The 17,341-nt window shown below is 55.4% G+C and overlaps 1 protein-coding gene across 4 annotated transcripts in view; it reads left to right on the forward strand.

Annotated features, from left to right (window-relative positions):
- PSTPIP1 (proline-serine-threonine phosphatase interacting protein 1) overlaps positions 1 to 17,341 on the forward strand; it is a 46,258-nt gene that overhangs the window by 7,338 nt on the left and 21,579 nt on the right. For all 4 annotated transcript variants that reach the window (XM_045899616.3, XM_054513389.2, XM_045899618.3 and 1 more), the window contains exons 2-3: positions 12,151 to 12,251; positions 12,617 to 12,691. In XM_045899616.3, coding sequence (XP_045755572.1) covers positions 12,151 to 12,251; positions 12,617 to 12,691 — 176 coding nt within the window. The remainder of the gene's footprint in view (positions 1 to 12,150; positions 12,252 to 12,616; positions 12,692 to 17,341) is intronic.

Genomic DNA, 17,341 nt, shown 5'->3' on the forward strand with positions numbered 1-17,341 from the left:
CAAAGGCTTTGGAGATGGGGATGCTAAGGGCAGCACTAAGGGGACCGCCTCCCGCTGCTCACCATAGGGAGTTAGCAGAGCAGAAACAGGTTTGAAGGGACCCAGACTTACGATTGCATGTGCACCTCCAGGGTGAGCTGCATGTGTGCACCCTCCGATTCCCAGAATGCCTTCCCAACTCTGTTCCCATTGCATATTAAATTCTGCCATCAGAGAGTCATGCCCATGGCTTCAAGTGACAACATGCATTTAATTCCAACAATAGCCCTGTGAACATGATATTCTTATTCCCGTTTTGCAGAGAGAAAACTCATAGAGGGGGTGTGGGTCTGGGGATGCCACCGAGGTGGACTTTGGGTTACTGGGCTAGGCCAGGCTGCTACCTTCCCAGGCCTGGGTCAGAGAGCCCCTGGGGGTTAGCGGGAGGTGTGTGGTTTGCGAAGATCTGGTGCCCTGAGCAATGGGTGAGAAGGTAGGCGAATGACAGCCCCTTCCGCTGGTGTTGACAGCACCCACTATTGGGCAATAGGAAGAGCCAGCTGGTACTGCAGAGATCACAGCCAGCACAGGGATGGGGCGGCCAGATGGGCTCAGGGCTTCCCAGTAGCAGAAATGGGAAAACAGAAGCTGAGCCCTACTGGGGAGGAAAGGAGGGGTGAGGGCTGAGGCAGGAGAGTGCCTGATATGTTCAAGGGACAAGGAGATCTGTGTGGCTGGGACCAAGGGACCGAGGTGGGGGTACTTGTAGATAAGATCAGAAATGTAACAGGGAGCCAAATCTTATACGACCATAGTTCTCCAAGGTCCCAATGCCCAGGCCACACCCACGGCCAGTTAGATCTGAATTTCAGGGTGGGAGGCTGGGCATCACTATTTTCTGGAGTTCTTGAGTGTGTCCCCAGTGCGGCGGAAGCCCTGGTGCCCATCATATGGTGAAGCTGGATGCACTGCCGACAATGAGCGCACCTGGCTTGTACCATTGATGCAACCTCGTTCGACTCACTTGGGAATGAGTAGAGGGTAGAGGTTTGTGTTTGTTTTTTTTAACCTTATAATCTTCTACGATTACATTTTTTTCTTGTGTTAAATAAACGTAACATAAAACTTACCACTTTAACCATTTTTAAATGCGTGATTCAGCGGCATTAAGTACGTTCACAATGTTGCACAACCATCGCTACTATTTCCAGAACTTTTCATCATCCCTAGCAGAAACTCTGTACCCATTAAACACTAACTCCTCACCTCCCTCCCCTCATCTCCTACTTCTATTCTACTTTCCATGAATCTGCCTATGCTCGCAACCTCATAGAAGTGGAATCATACAATATTTGTTCTTTTGTGTCTGGCTTCTTTCACTTAGCATGTCTTTCAGGTTCATCCATGTTTTGGGGCGTCTGGGTGGCGCAGTTGGTTAAGCATCTGCCTTCAGCTTGGGTCATGATCCCACGGCCCTGGGGTCGATCAAGCCCCATGCTCAGCGGGAAGCCTGCCTCTCCCTCTGCCCCTCCCCTCCACTTGTTCTCTCTCTCTCTTTCAAATAAATAAAATCCTTAAAAGGAAAGGTTCATCGTGTTTCAACAGACATCAGAATTTCATTTCTTTTTGTGGCTAAACAATATTCCATTCTCTGTATATATCCCATTTTGTTTACCCATTCATCTGTTAATGGACTCTTGGGTTGTTTCCTCCTTTTGAATATTGTGAATAATGCTGCTATGAACATGAGTGTTCTGGGATTCTGTTTGAATCCCTGCTTTTAGGTCTTTGGGGTATTTGCCTAGAAGTGGAATTACTGAATCATACGGTGATCCTACGTTTAACTAGCTTAGAAGGCTAGCCCACGCTCCCCAGCAGCTGCTTCACTTCCATCCCCATCAGCAATGCACGAGAGTTCTGATTTCTCCACATCTTCACCAATACCTGTGTGTGTGTGTGTGTGAGTGTGCATGTGCACGTGCTTGTGTGCCCATGTGTGTTTTAATTACAGCCAGCCTACTGGGCATGAAGTGGTGTCTCACTGTGGTTTTGATTTGTATTGCCCTAATGACTAATGATGTTGGGCATCTTTTCGTGTGCTTATTAGCCATTTTGAATTATTTGTGTTTGCTGTGTTTCTTTATATATTCTGGATATGAATCCCTTATCATATATATGATTTGCAAATATTTTCTCTCAACCTGTGGATTGTCTTGTTATTCTCTTGTTAGTGTCTTTTGATGCATAAAAGTTTTTCATTTTGACAAAAATCTAATTTATCTATTTTTTCTTCTGTTAACTGTGCTTTTTGGTGTCAAATCCAAGAAATCATTACCAAAGTCAGTATCTTGAGGCTTTTCCCCTATGTTTTATTTTCAGAGTTTTATGGTTTTAGCTCTTACATTTAGATCATTGATCCATTTTGAGTTAATTTTTGTATACAGTATAAGGAATGGGTCCAACTTCATTCCTTTGCATGTGGATATCCAGTTTCCCGGCACTATTTGTCGAAAAGACTGTCCTTTCCCCATTGAATGATCTTGACATCTTTGTTGAAAATCATGTATGTGTTTATTTCTGGGCTCTCTATTCTCTTCCATTGGTCTCTATGTCTGTCCTTATGCCAGTACCACGTTATTTAAAGTACTCTAACTTTGTAGTGAGTTTTGAAATCAGGAAGTGTGAGTCTTTCAACTTTGTTCTTTTTCAACATCATTGGCTATTTGAGGTCCTGAGTGGAAGTGTTTCTATTGTTCCCATTTTATATGTGAGGAAGCTGAGGTTTGAACCTTCCTGTGGCTGCCCAGCCTGGATTGGCCACCAGTCTCGGACAAACCTTCTATAACTCTCCCAGCCTGGGCACACTGGGGAAACACCCTCCTGGGAGAATCTGGTTTTCCTGGGTTCTGACATCAGCCACATTCGCTCCTTTGACTCCAGGGTCAATTTCCATCCCCTTCCATGTCGGAATGACCATCATTACAGACGCGAGCACACAGATGGCGAGATCCTGTCTGTAGTTGTTCCACCTCCCGGCTTCCTGGGCTTCTTTGAGGTCCCACCGGCTCTCACTCTTAAGGAGCATCGGCCCATAGGCCGGGTCACCAACTTCCTCAGTGGATCATGGGAAGATCCTGCAGGGAACTTATGTCTGCCTTGGTCTTGGCCTGCCTGGACCTGAGGGGCCTATGAAAATCGGGACTTCTGGCCCCGGCCTTTCCAGATTAGAGGGAAAGTTAACCAGCGCATGGTCTCAGATCGCCCAGGGGTCCCTCAGGTAGCCCAGCGCTACAGGGTCTAGGGGGTGGCATCTTGCTCTATTTCCTGCAGTGTGGCTCTATGCCAGATGCACACTGGCTGTGTTGGGCAGGGTAAAGCAATTTCCCAGCCTCCAACACAGAACCCTTCCTTGGAGAGTACCATCTTTGTCTCTCACACTACCTTTAGAACCCAATGCCCTGCTTTGATTCTACTTCATTCACAGTGTGGCCCTGGTGAGTCCCTCCATTCTCTGAGCCTCTGGCCCCTTGTCTGTATTAAATTGATGTTTGTGGTTAGAAGATAGAGACGTGGAAACGTGCATGTTAATGGCCTCGTAGGGGCAAGGAGCCCCATGTGCAGACCCCCTGCAAGTGCAGGGGCCCAGCTCGCACCCAGAGCCCAGGGTCAGCTCTGAGACCTGGAATCTGCCAAGGCCAGCAGAGGAGGCCAAAGGGCTTTCTCCAGAGGCGGCAAGGGTCTGTCCCTGCTTTCAGGAAAGGGTGTAGCAATGGGAGCTCTGCAGCTCCAGGGCTCCATCTCTGTCTCTTGAGCAAGTCTCAAGCCCAAGGGAGGAGCAGTTCACAGCCACAAAGAAAGACACCCCACGTCAGTCCTGTGAGGGCACATGGTCCAATCATTCTTCCCATTTTACAAATTCAAAAAAAATTGAGTCTGAGGGATTGGAAGCAACCAGTCCAAATAAGAGTTACAGCCCAGATTCAAACCTAGCTCTCCTTTTTTATTTCCTTTCTTCGACTTAATATGTACTCATTACAGTGGGCACCATTTTCCAGGAACTCATTCAGTGTCAGGTGCCTGTTGCTGGGCTCCTCCATTTAGTCCTCAGAGCCCAGCGGTGGGCCACAGGTTCACAGTCATTTTACAGAGGAGGGACTCTTGCTCGGGAGGTTAAGTGACTTGCCCACGGTCACACTGACTGTGCCCATGCAACTGGCCAGGACTAGAAACCAATGCCTGAGCTCTTGCCACATTCTGCTACCTGGACTTCCTCCTGGGGTGGGGTTCCGTGGGGCCTCCCCTGGCAGGTGTAGGCAGTGTGGGAGTGGTGACACTTGGGGAACAGGATGTGCAGGGACAGTAGGTGGACCTTTGTTGCCAGCCTCTAGTCTCTGGCTGGTCACCCACAAGCTGACGACTGTGTGGCAAGGAGCCCCGTGTGGCCGGCCACGGGCAGGGGCTGGACAGTGCCTGTCCTTGCTGAAGGGGTTAGTCTCCTCTGGGGCTGAGGGTCTGGGGTGGCTCAGCTCCCTCCTTTCCTCCACGTCCCACTGCTTCCCTTACCCACCCTTTCCCACTGGCATCTGCTTCCTGCTCCACCCAGGGCTAGATCAAGGGAGCCCCTGCTACCAGATCAGCTTGGTGGGGGTGGTGGAGAGGAACCGTGTGGCCCAAGCAGGTCATGCACCTTGCTGAGTCTCAGGTGCTCATCTGTAACGTGGGGGCAGTAATTATGGCACAGCCCTGACATTCCAGGGGGTTCTGGGGATTAGAGGTAACAAAGTATTTAGAGCCCTGGCCTCTAAATACTGCACCCCACCCAGCTCCCTTCCCCTGAACTTGGAACGTGAAAGGGAACCCTGGTTCCCCTTACCTCCTGGGAAGGCCCACACCTGCTCCTGAGGCTCTCCTGCAGCTGGCCTCATGCGACCTCTTCAGACACCTGCTCCAGCACCCCTCAGGTCTCACCAGGACCACTCGGAGGGGTCTCCTGAATCTCAGGGGCTCATTCCCACCTGCAGGCCTCTGCCTGGACTGGTGTTCACTCCCTGTCCCTCCCCTGTTCTACTTTTTCTACACGTTTTGGTTTCATAAAGCAGGAGGGAGAAGGGGGCGTGGGGGTTGAGCTGGACCTTTAAGACTAGAGAGAGCGCAGGGGAAGTGGGCAGGGCTTCACAGCCTGGGGGAGGGGAGTGCGGTAGGAGACCTTTCCTTCCTGCTGATCCGAGGAGCTCTAACTAAAAGAACAGAACTTTTAAACCAGACTGATTCTGGTTGAAAGGCAGGCCCGCCCACACAACTGGGCCTGGACAAGTTACATAACCTCTCTCATCCTGGCTTTCCTCCAACAATAGCGCCCCCTCCCACAGCAGGTCCTCTTCCGGTGCCAGTGTTGCCCCCCACTCCTGGTGATGGGGGATTCCCGGGAGGCTCTGAAAGTTCCCAGGGCTTTGACAGGCCCCTGGAAGGCTCAGGGTGACCGCCTGAATATCTCAGAGGCCCTGCTGCTTGACTGCTTGGGTGGGGGGCCCCTGAAGGCTCCGGGGAGGCTGGGGCTCAGGGGAGAGATGGAATCCTCTGGAAACTCATTTCTAAGCTCAAGCTCCTGTCAGCCCAGCTGAACCCAGATTCACTCATTGAATTGCATTCAATGTGCTTTTTTTCTTTAAAATAAAAGTCCAGTCTTTGCCTTCTTGGCTCTCTCCCTCTGGCACCTACCCTGAGCCATCTTAGAAAAGCTGTAAATCACCCCACAGTTATCTGCTTATGCAGGGACCCCTCCAATCCTTGGGTCAGCTCACCCTCCCTGCTGAATCCCTGACCTGTGAGGGGGCGTTCTCTACCTGCTGAGGCAGCTGACCCTGTGCAGCCGTATCTGGGACCACCTGGGTTGGTCTTGGGAGGCCCTTGCTTGTGCTGATCTGGAGTTGGCCTCCCTCCCTCTACCCGCGAGAGTCCTGGCTTGGGCCTCTGGGGACACCAGCCACAGACACTCCCTCTGCTCCTGATGGCCCCACAAAGGCCTGCAGGCCTCAGCGATTTCTCAAGCACCTGGGCTTGGGACCCTCTCTTCACCCACCTGCCCCTGGATACTCCAGGGAAGCAACTAGCTTGCTTACAGAAGTCTCTGGTCATCCATCTATCCATCCACCCATCCAAGCCACACTTGGGTTTTTTGTCCTTTGCCTTCCTCAATTTGCCAATTAAGAATGGCAGAGATGAGCCTCACTGTGGGGTAGTAGCTGTAGGGCATTGAAAAGAGCCTGGCTGCCACTCATGGACTGAGCCACCCTGAGCCTCAGTTTCCTTACCTGTACAATGGGGACAATAATACTGCTTTAAGAAGTAGAGGGGATGAGTCTGTCTGGCTAGTAAAGGTGTTGGGTAATGAGTCACTGAAACGCAAGCCAATGATCTGGTCCCCTCCACGGGACATCTCCGGAGCCAGCAGTTGTAAAACCACATCCTCTCGAGGGCCTCCCTGAGACATTTATTTGGCGCTCGTCCAATGTGTTTGCACTGCAGATGCTGGGCTCTGGGACCCAGCAGGGAAACAGACCCACTTCCCACCTTCAGGGAGCTGCTTTCTGGAGAGTTCAGTTTCCTGATAATCTTCACCCTTCGGTTTCTCAGTCCACTGAAGACAAGCAACAGTAACCTGCTGCCAGGAAGCTGGCCACGGGAGGCACGCTGGCTGCAGAGGTCCCTTCTGTGAAACTGGGATCGTGTGGCCCCGAACGCCTGCTCGGACTGCTGCCCTGGGCTTCCGGGGCGTCTGGGGTGAGAAGAGTGAGTCTAGTCTCCTGTTCTGTCCCCTCTCCCACTGATAAAAGGTGATTTTTTTTTCCCCCTAAGGCTAAAGAATGAAGAGCCCATCAACCCAAGAGCATGTCAGACATTAGAAAGGCTTTCAACAAAAATGGTTAACATTTTACAAAATGGTTTTTGAGCCTGGTAGGGTGCAAGCTGGCAACTGAATTTTTCTTTCTTCTACCTTCTAAAGCCACTGTTAGGTCTTCCCTCCCCACTCCTGGGCCTTTGTGTTAGAGCTTTTCCTAGTCCTTTTCTAGTCTCGGTATACTCATCCAGTTCAACCTCCTATCAGAATTTCTCTCTTGTTCAGTTGAACACTCCTAGTCTCCCGACTCCACATGGGAAGCCTACGATGGGGAAAGGACGGGGTCCATTTCTTCACTTGCCATTTCTCCCCATAAGCCCTGCTTATGGTGTCTCCTCAGACGGGATGGGGTGCGGGGTCAGTGACTCTAAAGGGGTGAAAGGTCTTATTTCCCTGGAGCTCTGGGAGCTGCTGATGGCGTAGCAGGGGGCAGAGGCCCGGGGGGTAGCTCTTTCTCTTCTGGGTTCTCTGCTGACCGCATCCCCCCGAGAATCCCCCTGCTCTGCTCCCTGCAGCTGTCCGCTTCTGAGCCCTCCACTCCACGGGGCCCCAAGTGGGGGCTCCTCCCTCCCTGTCAGGTAGTTCTCGTGGGCAGCAAGTCACAGGGCAGCTCTTCCCAGCTACCTTCCACAGCCCTTCACTTGGTCCCCAGGAAGAATGTCTGCCGACTCCTGGGCACGCCAATCCCTCTTACGCCTCTGCCTGGTGGGGCTGGTGGCAGGCAGGCCGGGACAGGGCAGGGCCTGGGGAGTACCCCCTTGCTGAGCAGCCACTGAGCTTGGGGGGTTGCAGAGAGGCACGAGATTGGTAGGTGAAGAGTTAAGCTCTTGGCCTGTGAGAGCTGGGTTCAAATCCCGCCTGTGCCCTGGGCACGTTAGGTGACCTCCCTGCATTCCATTTTCCTCACCTGTAAAATGGGGGTAAATAATCCTCAGCCTCATACTGGACCCCGGGCATGCTGTGATCTCTGTTCACTGTTCTCAGCTGTGCACATCATTTCATTGCTCCTTAGGTGGTGGGAACTGCTGGGCCCATTTCACTGGCAGAGGGAGAATGACCAGGGGTCATGACCCACAGCTAGTCTGCCGGAGTCTGCACGGTCTCTGAGACGCGGCCTGGGCACCGTCCCGACTCGGCAGCCGCAGTGTGCCCCGAGGGGGCTGTGCCCTAGAGGAGCGGGTTGTCAGGGCCAGGGGAGAGGTTGGCCTCTGCCCCCACTTCTTTGATGAGGAAACCAAGTCCCACGAAGAGAAATGCCATACTCAGGCCCTGGTCTCTGTGGTCTAGCCCCTGCAGCCACCAAGAGTGATATGGGTAGGAAAAGGGAGAAGTGGTGGCGGGTACAAAGGCTGTTTTCTATCCACCCAGTGCGGGCACGGCACCCTGGGCGATGGCTGCCACGTAGACCTGCGTAGAGAAGGAAGCAGCTGGGCTGTCCCTGGGCAGCCCGGGACACCCAGGCCTTCCCCACACTGCCTGAAGGCTGAGGCAGGAGTATGCTTCTACCTGCTCAGAGCTTTCCTGAGCATTTCCTTCTAGAGCCTCAGGAGACATCCTGCTGTCCTGATCGGGCCTCCCTGGGTGGAGGCCCGATCCAGCGTGATGGCGAGGCCTGGGCTCCCACATCTGGCTTGAGCAGGCCTCCCAAAGGAGGGGACCGTAGCTTCTCAGCACCTGGCACCCTCCCCCAGGATGGATTGTTCTGGGTGCCGCCGGGCGCAGGCCCGGCTTCTGGCTGCCTGCTGCTTCCCAGGGTGCACATCTGCGGAGCCAGCATGGCCCCTCTCCAGGGGAGAGTTCCTCTGACCCAGCCTGGGCACAGAGCTGGTCTCTGTGAATCCATGGTAACTGGATGATAGCCCAAAATACAGCTTTGATCTAAGCTGGAAAGAATTTGAGTAATCATTTTCAAAAGTAATTTTTTAAAATTATTTTTTGATGTTTCAAAATGAAAAACGGTGCTGGTTATCTCTTGAATCACTGATGTAGGTATGTGGGCTGGGGGACAGGCAGACCTGGGTTCATAGCCCAGATTCTGACCCTTACCATTTGAGAGAAACTTGGGTAGTCACTTCCCCTCTTTGGGTTTCCTCATCCCTGTTCTTACGTCTGTGGGTGGGAGGCATTTTTAATAAGAAAACTGCTGTGATGGGGCGCCTGGGTGGCTCAGTTGGTTAAGCATCTGCCTTTGGCACAGGTCCTGATCTCAGGGTCCTGGGATCAAGCTCTGCATCGGGTTTCCCGATGGCAGGGAGTTTGCTTCTCCCTCTCCCTCTGCCCCACCCCCCGTTGTGCGCCTCTCTCTCTCTCAAATAAATATAAAATCTTAAAAAAAAAAAAAAAGAAAGAAAACTGCTGTGATGTTCCCAGTGTGTGGCTGGTAGATCCCATAATTTCACTAAGATGAAGGCCATGGGTGGGTTTCAGGCAACAGAGGCTGTGGGTAGACAGAGGAGGGGTGAGGCCCTGCCTGGTAGCTTCTGCATTGTGGAAATGTGAGTCAGTAAAGGAGGGGGACTGGCAGCGAGTGCTTGGCACTTAGAGGATGGAGCTGGGTGGGTGCTGGGAAGGAAGGCCAGCCCCCCCCTCCCCCCCTCCGCCCCGCCGCAGGGGTGATATGCGGGCTGGGCCTTGGACTGTGAACTTACAGAACTGATTGATTATTTAATTGAATGATTGGCTCATTCATTTCCTCAACAGCAGCCTGAGCAGACTCTGCCCAACTCTGGGTAATGAGTCAGAACCCATTCCCTGGAGGAGGAGGTGGTCGGGTAGGGGTGAGGAGGAGGGTGCAGGCTGGGGGAGGGGTGCAGCGCTGGGAGGGAGCAGCCCCTAGGGAGCCAGGCACTTCCTCAGAACAGTCTCATCGCTTGTGACCATGGCTCACTTGGCCACAGCGGTTGCTGACGCCACTGAGCAGAGGCTGAACACCATTCTTGAGCCTGCTGCACTTTGGGGACTTGAGCTCCTGGGGACACAGCCTGCAGGGCCCCTTGCTGCCTTCTGCCTCCTACATAATGGCCAACGTAGGTTTGGTTTTGCTTGTCTTTCCAGTCTGGGCGTCTCAGTAAGGATGGAGGGGCTCCCCTGGAGAGCTGGGACCGGGTAGGGGCCTAGGAGGGGAGAGCAGAGCTGCAGGGGTGGGCTATGCCAGCTCTCCCAGAGGCTCCAGGGAGCAGTGACAGGTCCCCTGCAAGCCCACATGCTTGTCCTGCCTCTGCCCGTGTTTCCTGAAGTAGGTCCTTCCCTTCTCTGGGCCTCAGCTTCCCTGAGGACTGACGGGCACTGGACAAGATGCTTCCTAGTTTGCTGGTCTGTGGCCCTGGGCCCTGAACGCTGGTGTCCAGCTCAGAGTGCCTCCCTCGTGGGGAGAGGGCGGGAGGCTGAGGCTCCGGATTCCTCTCCCTCCCCATCTGTCACAACCTTCTGCCAGGGGCGTTTGGAGGGAGGGCAGGGACTGAGAGGCGGAAAGCCCTGGTCTGCTGGCTGGTTAGTGGGCGAATGGCCACTCACAAAAGCCACAGAAATGCAAGCCTGGCCCAACCACACCAGCCCAGATGTGGGGGTGACACCTGATCCTGGACAGGCTGGCAGGGGTTCTGGGGACAACTTCCTTCTGCTGGGGCCTTGAATAGCCAGCCAGGGCCCACACACACTGCTTGACACCCTGTGGGCAGCTGAGCCTGGGCCTCAGGAATTTCTAGGGATGCTTATGGAGAAGGGAATAAGCTTGGAGTCCTAGGTATCCTACAGGCCTGGAGATTTCACTATTTTGAGTTTGCTGAGGGAGGGCTGGACCTGGCACAGGGCCAGTTGAGGCAATCTGTGGAATCTCTGCCCTTCCTACCATGTCTGATTCTACTTAGACCTTGAAGAACAACATCTTCTCTCCTAGAACCTGGCTCAAATGCCTCTTCTTGTGGGAAGCTCTCCTGGATTTAGACTCCTCTCCTGCCTCTCCCTACATACCCATACACAGCATTTGAGGAGAGGCATGGATGGGGAAAGGTGCACCATCAGCTCTTGACCCTAAGATGGGCTTGACTTGCCTCCCCCAAGTTGTGGCCCCACTGATTCGCTGAGGTCTGAGATGGGATTGTGGTATGTGTGCTCAGGAAAGCAAGGACCCTTTCTCCAGTCTCCGAGGCTTTGGGGGTCCATGGGGATGGAAAAGAAGACAAACTAGGTGCTGAAATTCAGGGCTCGCCTGGCCCAGCATCCCAGAGGGTGGGGGCTGGGGGTCCTTCCTCAGGCATGGGTGCGGGAGCCAGGCTTGGGTCAGAGACGCAGGAAGGCCCTGCTGTCAGCGTCATGTTTCACCACTTTCTCCATCTCCCTACCCTGCCAGTTAGCCCTGTGTGCAGCCTGGCCCCAACACAACTCCCTAGCCCCAGGGGAGGCCCTAGGAGGCCCTTTAAGTACTACCTCCGTCCCCCAGCTCTAGCACCAGCAGCTCAGAATCCCTTCCAGGGCTGAGAAGGGAGAATGCTGTTGGCCAGGAGCGCCAGGATGGGCTGAGCAAGTGCCAGGCAGCAGAGGGGCAGTCGTGTCTGGGAGACTTCTCCCAAATACCCCTTTCCCCACTGTCCTGCTTAAGGGCTGGCCCTAGGGTGCTGGCCATGTGCCAGGGATCCTAGGCATGTGTTAGGGTGTGTGCGCCTCCTGGAAGTCGCTCTCAAGGCCCACCTGACCCGGTGGGGACAAGAAGGTCACCTGAGCCCACACACAGAGTGTGGCACGGCAGCTGACACACAGTTGTCAATCAAGAAACACCACTTGGTGCTGTTGTTGCAGGAGGCCATGTGGTGTTGAGGTGGAGAGCACGGACTCAAGCCAGACAGCCTGGGTTCAAGGCCGGGCCTGTGCGGTCAAGCCTCCCCCACCTGTGCCCCAGTTTGCTCCCTTGGACGATGGAGATAATAGGGTTATTGGGACTGTGACAGGAGCAAGCTGAGCTGGGCACCCTGTAAGGCTGTCATCACTGGGCCTTGGAGGTGGCCTTTCCCACGGCCACCTTGTGTTGGAGTTGCTGCGTCCTGGACTGGGCGCTCTCATGGCGCGTAGGGCTCCCACACCTGGCGCATCCACGGACGGGGGCCCCACTGAGTGCCGGCGTGAAGCCGGCTCCTGAAACCCGAGAGCCTGTCCCTGAGTGGGGCCTGGAGGCGGACAGGCAGGTCAGGCCCCAGCAGCTGGAGAGAGACTTTCCCTGGAGGCGGCAGTGGGGTCCTTGCCCCACCCACACTCACGCACCCCTCTGTCCCGTGTTCCAGTGCAGGGACTTCACGGCCCACACAGGCTATGAGGTGCTGCTGCAGAGACTGCTGGATGGCAGGAAGATGTGCAAGGACGTGGAGGAACTGCTGAGGCAGAGGTGAGCCAGACCCGGGAGGGGGCCAGGAGGGGGAGTGGGCCGTGGAAGCAGCAGGCCCCCCCCACTCAGCCAAGCTGCTGTTGGGACACCCCCTGCTCTGAAGATTCGGGAGGGTGACTTCCCTACTTTTCCCAGCCAGGGCCTCCCCCCAGTGGGCCAAGAATCTGATGTCCCCTCAAATGTGCAGGTATTTGGCCAACATTTATTTCAAAGAAGGGCTGGGGGCTTAACCTTCTCAAGGAGGAGGCTGCAGGGCCCGCCGGCCCCCAGAGGCCGAGTGGGTGGACCCTCAGTTTGCAGCACAGACATCCAGGGCCCGCAGCCAGCGGAAGTGGGGACACAGGGCCCGCGCTTTGTTCCTGCAGGGCCCAAGCAGAGGAGCGCTATGGCAAGGAGCTGGTGCAGATCGCCCGGAAGGCAGGCGGCCAGACAGAGATCAAGTAAGAGGTCCCATGCCCTGGGCTCCCTCCTCCTTCGCCAGGTGCTTTCTGGGCCCGTCAACAGCGTTTAGGACTTCCTGGCAGCGGGTGGAGCGGGGAGGGCCAGGAAGGGTCTGGATGGCTGCAGGACGGAGATGCCTGGAGGACAACTCTCTTGGGGACGGGGCATTCTGGGTGAGGTCAGGTTCGGGGGTGGGGGGCCCTGCTGTCTGAGTGCCAGGAAAGCTCTGGGCAGGGGACAGAGGACATCTGTCCTCAGGCATTTGTAGCACGGCCAGCAGCACCTCTGCCCTCGTCCTGAGAGCCAGGTGACAGGCCCTCCCCTGGTGGCCCACGCCCCGTGTAGCCTTGGCATAGCCTGGGCCTCAAGGACAGAGGTGTGACCAGGGACAGTGGCGGGAGGGGCCACGCCCGGGCTCCAGTATCACGTCCTTACCCGTCTGCTGTGTGATCATCAGCTGGGTCAGGCTGCTCCCTGATGCTCTCCCTGCCTCCATTTCCTCGACAGAGAGCGGAACGATAACACAACCTTCCTCAAAGGATTAATTGAGTCCAGAGGCTCGGCTCAGGCCTGGCTCGGAGGGGAGGCAATGGGGGTCGTTGCTGCTGTGAAGCAGGGGTCTCCTGCAGTCCTGAGGCCTGGGTCCCTGTGTGCAGAGTGGGGGGCGGGGCAGCAGACAGGGAGAGCGGGACAATGTGAGGGCAGCTGAAGAACTTTCTAACAGTGGCATAGAGGGGCTGCCTTGGGAAGGTGTGGACTCTGCCCTGCCCCCCCTCCCCCGGGCCAGGACCTCCTACCCAGGAGCGCCGACCTGTGGAGCCTGCAGCGGCCATAGCAACCCTGAGCCTTGCCCCTGCTCCCCCGGAGGTCAAGCCTGTCCACGTCTGGCTCTGCTCAACAAAAGTGGCCCCAAAGCCTGTGAGCTCCGAAACCTGGCACCTAGTTCCCTCATTTGAACAACCTGAATATACAACATTCTCTGGGGGTTCTAAAGACACAGGGGACCCTGGCTCATTCCTGCTTCCAAACTGGAGCCAGAGAAGACATGGGGAGAGCTAGAAGAAGGTCAAGAAGTGGTATGGGCCAGGGGAGCTTCATGCTCAATGCCCAAAGGTCTGTGCCTGGGTGCAGAAAGCATGAACACAGCTCTGGAAGTAAGAATGCATGAGCTCCAGTCCCCTCTTGGCCTTTGTGAACCGTGTGAGTGGGGACAAGTTGAGTTGGGTTCTCATCTGCCCACTCCAGTGGGCTGTGGTACAGATAAACAGGGCAGGGGTGGGGTTGGATGCAGGCTGGGTGCAGAGGAGGGCGCAGGACGTGGTAAGGAATGAATGAAAGTCTGATGGAACCCTTCTCTGTCTTCCCTGGGGAAGAGGGATTGAGGGAGTATGACCCAGGAGGTGTCCCTGCCCGCCTGCTGGCCACCCAAGCCAGATGGAAAAGGAGAACCTTCCCAGAAAGAGAGGAGACCTCCTGGGGGTGGGGGGCGGGAGAGGGTGCTCCAGGCTGGGCCATGACAGGAACCCGGGCTGGAGGCAAGCTGTGTGAGGCACACTCACACTCAGAAGCCTGTGAGTCACTGGGCACTTAAATAGGGAAGGAGAAGCCACTGATGGAGAGAACAAAATGGAAGGGGATCCTGGTGGGCAGTGGGGAAGGTGGGGAGGGACACAGCATCTTGCCCCACTGCAGGACTAGGAAGTGGCTGGAGCAATGCTCTGGGTGGTCCTGATCCCCTACACGGCTATAAGAGGCCAAGTGGGGCAAGGTCTGCCCTGCCTCCTACACTGCGTGGCCGTGGGGGGTCACTGCCCCTCTGAGTTCTGGGCTGGGCTGTGAGAGGGGAGTGGCCCCCCCGGAGGTGCTCTGGCATCACCATGTCAAGCAGAGAGCACCAGGCCAGGGCAAAGCTCAATCAACAGTGGGGTTCTTTCCGGTCTTATAGGCACCTGTGTATGTCAGATAAACTGGGCTCTCCCTACTTAGTTTAGGGCTGAGAAGTCTGACCGGGCAACCTAGACCATTTCCTTCAAGGCCCAGCCGCTCCCCGGCCTAGAAAGCCGGAGTCCAGTGTCACTGGAAGGCAGCCCTCGTCCAAGGTGGGAGCATCAGGGGTAGAGCCCCAGAGAGCAAGGAGTAGAGACAGGGTCCGCCTTTCTGCCTACCAAGGAGGAGCTGGAGCCCAGGTCGGGAGTGCCAGGCCCCATGGCTCAGCCCACCCAGCACAGGGGCCCCATGGCCCAGACGCATGTTGCCAGAGCAGACAGGGAATGGTGGGTGAGAACCCAGGCTGGGGTGGTCAGAGCAGGGTGGCCTGGGGAGGGCGCCTCCTGGGAGAGATGGAGAGGGAGGGGAGATGCCTTCCTCCTGGAGGACTTGCTGGAGGTGGGCAAAGGCAGGGCAAATTCAGAGCCAGTGGGCAAGAGGGGCAGGAGTCGAACCCATCCTGGTTCACCTACTGCCTGCCTTAGGGTCATGCCCCATGCAGCGTGCAGGTTGGCTGACTGCATACACCAGGCACTCAGTAAGTGGAGCTGTTGAGCCATGTGGCATGTACTAAGATTAGTGAGACCATGCAGTCATTCCTTTCCTTAACCGTGGGCCAAGCATCAATCATCCGTTCATTTATTCAGCCAGCATTTATGGAGCGCCTATGATGAGCCTGCCATGCCCTAGGCTGAGTCAGGAGAATTCAAAAATTTAAAAATAACACAAAATGAATAGCCCACCATCCCAAAGCTAGACTCTAGCACACCGTGGGGAACCTCCCCAATCCTTTGCTTCAGAACCCCTCCCTCTAGGGCCTTCTCCTGCCCCACCTCCTCCAGGAAGTCCTCCCAAACACTCACCCTTGTGTGACTGTTAGGGTCTTGGATTAGACCAGGTCACCCTGTCCCAGTTCCAACCTGGAGGGCTCCCTGTGGGAAGAGTAAAGGGTGGCCATGGAAGCATGGGTCACTTCCTCATTGTCATGGAGACTTGGAGGTATGTTGGGGTTGGCCCCTGGGAATGCCCTGGTTATTCAGCGTGGGGCTGGCAGCGCATCCTCCAGGGCCCATCGCCTGGTGGGGTGACGTCCCCAGCCCCCCCCATGGCCAACCCCCTCCTAGGTTGCATGAGATGCTTATTCTTAGCTCCTCTGAGGGCAAGCATAGGCTAGACAGGAGCAAATGGGGAGGACCAAAGCTGAGGAGTTAAGTGACCTCAGACGAAGCCCAGTGAGAGCAGGAGGGCAGAGTGGGCTGGCCTGCCCGGCCTCTGCTGCCTGAAGATGTAGCATTTCTGCATGATCCTTTGACCTCAGACCAGCCAGAAACCTCGCTCAAGCCTGGAGGCTCAGCCATATATATTGAAGGGAGGTTACCCCCATCTTCAAATCATTTCCAGCATTCACCTCCTCCACATGCTGCCTCAGCAAACTCCCACTGGGCTGTGGAATGGAGAATGCACATATGAGACCTGGTCCCTGAACTAGGGGAGCCCCACAAGCCCTTTCAATGCACTTTAAAGACCTCATCACGTGGGCGAAGGGCTTATTGATACGGTTTAAACTGCACATCCAGCTCGGCAGAAAGTTCACCCTGACTCTCCCTTCCAGCATCCGGGCCTTTGCTCTGGTTGTTGCTCCTATTTCCCCCCTGCCCAGGCCTGTCTTGCTCACATTGCCCCAGGTAGGGTGCTGGGGTGCCACAGGGTTCTGGAAATGAAAGGAAATCAAGGCTGGCAGGGCTGGGGCCAACTTCCCGTGAGCCCCCAGGTGGTTACCACCATTCAGGACACCTCCTCAAGGCACGTGGGTTTGAATCCCCACCTCACCTGCTCTTGTCACAACCTAAAATGCTGTGGTTTTCCTGTCAGAGGGATTTTTTTTTTTCTCCATGATCTCTCTTCTGAGCTCAGAGAATGAAGACATGCTAAGGACATTAGAGGGAGCCAGGCAGGCCCTATTCCCATCAGGGGCCCTCCGACACTAGCGCCATCAGGCCCTGCCTCCAGCCTCCAGCACTGAGGCAAGAAGAGCCTGCTCCTGTCAGCTGGGAGGCTGGAGCCTCCTGGCCAGCAGGAGGGCAGGGGTAGCGAGGCTCAAGCAGGGACGTGACATGGTGGGGAGAATATGGAAGGAGGTGTTTACACTCGAAATTTTGACCGTGTTTGAGCAGGGCACTTCAGGGCGCGTACTGAGAGCCAAGGCAGAAAGGGCAATGGGATGAGTCACACATAAGGACACTGGTGGCAGATAACAGAGGGTAGAGGCCTGCACGAGGCCCCGTCCTTGCCATGTGACACAGACACAATAGAAGAGAAGCTTGAGCAGGTCCTGGCAGCAAGAGGGAGGAACCGGGAGAGAGAAAAGCTATGAGACGCCATCTCTTCTGGGTCGGATGGAGCAGAGAAAGACTTCAAATGCTCCGCAAATCCTCAAGATCAGAGTTCAAGGCCATTCTCCAGGGGAGAGTCTTGGCTAACGTACAGTGGGCTGCCTCTGGTTCCAGGAAAAGTGAAACCCCCCTTCCCCCACACAACCAAGGCTGCCTTCTTCTTCTTTTTTTTTTTTTTTAAGATTTTATTTATTTGACAGAGAAAGACAGAGCGAGAGAGGGAACACAAGCAGGGGGAGGGGGAGAGGGAGAGAAGCAGGCTTCCCGCTG

This window comes from Mirounga angustirostris, unplaced genomic scaffold (assembly GCF_029215605.1).
Source record: "Mirounga angustirostris isolate CCGP_5_RB_7025 unplaced genomic scaffold, mMirAng1.0.hap1 SCAF_9, whole genome shotgun sequence".
NCBI classification, from domain to species: domain Eukaryota; kingdom Metazoa; phylum Chordata; class Mammalia; order Carnivora; family Phocidae; genus Mirounga; species Mirounga angustirostris.